Here is a 247-nt window from a genome sequence, read left to right on the forward strand (position 1 = left end):
CCGTTGGCCTTCAGCACTCGGGCCCATTCACAGCGCTGGTAGAGCTTGGCGCTGGCCAACGCCACGAAGAGCAGAAACACAAGACACCTCATGATGGACTCTCTGTTGGAACAAATGGTTCCACAACTGCTGCTAAATGTCCTTTATAGTCCCTCAGCTCAGCTGACACCCCTGTAGCTGCTTTGTTCAAACATGTACTCCTTGTTTTTGTTGAATCTTGTCCAATTCCAACAAACCTGTTGAAAGA

At 49.0% G+C, this 247-nt stretch overlaps 1 protein-coding gene across 1 annotated transcript in view; it reads right to left on the reverse strand.

Moving 5' to 3' along the window:
- Nucleotides 1-247, reverse strand: part of LOC116704214 (lysozyme C-like) — a 3,359-nt gene that overhangs the window by 3,076 nt on the left and 36 nt on the right. The window contains 2 exon segments of the mRNA XM_032539500.1: nucleotides 1-145; nucleotides 148-247. The exon segment at nucleotides 1-145 is cut by the window's left edge and continues 41 nt beyond it; the exon segment at nucleotides 148-247 is cut by the window's right edge and continues 36 nt beyond it. Of these exon segments, the coding sequence (XP_032395391.1) occupies nucleotides 1-145; nucleotides 148-247 (245 nt within the window).

This window comes from Etheostoma spectabile, chromosome 16, assembly GCF_008692095.1.
Source record: "Etheostoma spectabile isolate EspeVRDwgs_2016 chromosome 16, UIUC_Espe_1.0, whole genome shotgun sequence".
In the NCBI taxonomy this organism is placed as follows: domain Eukaryota; kingdom Metazoa; phylum Chordata; class Actinopteri; order Perciformes; family Percidae; genus Etheostoma; species Etheostoma spectabile.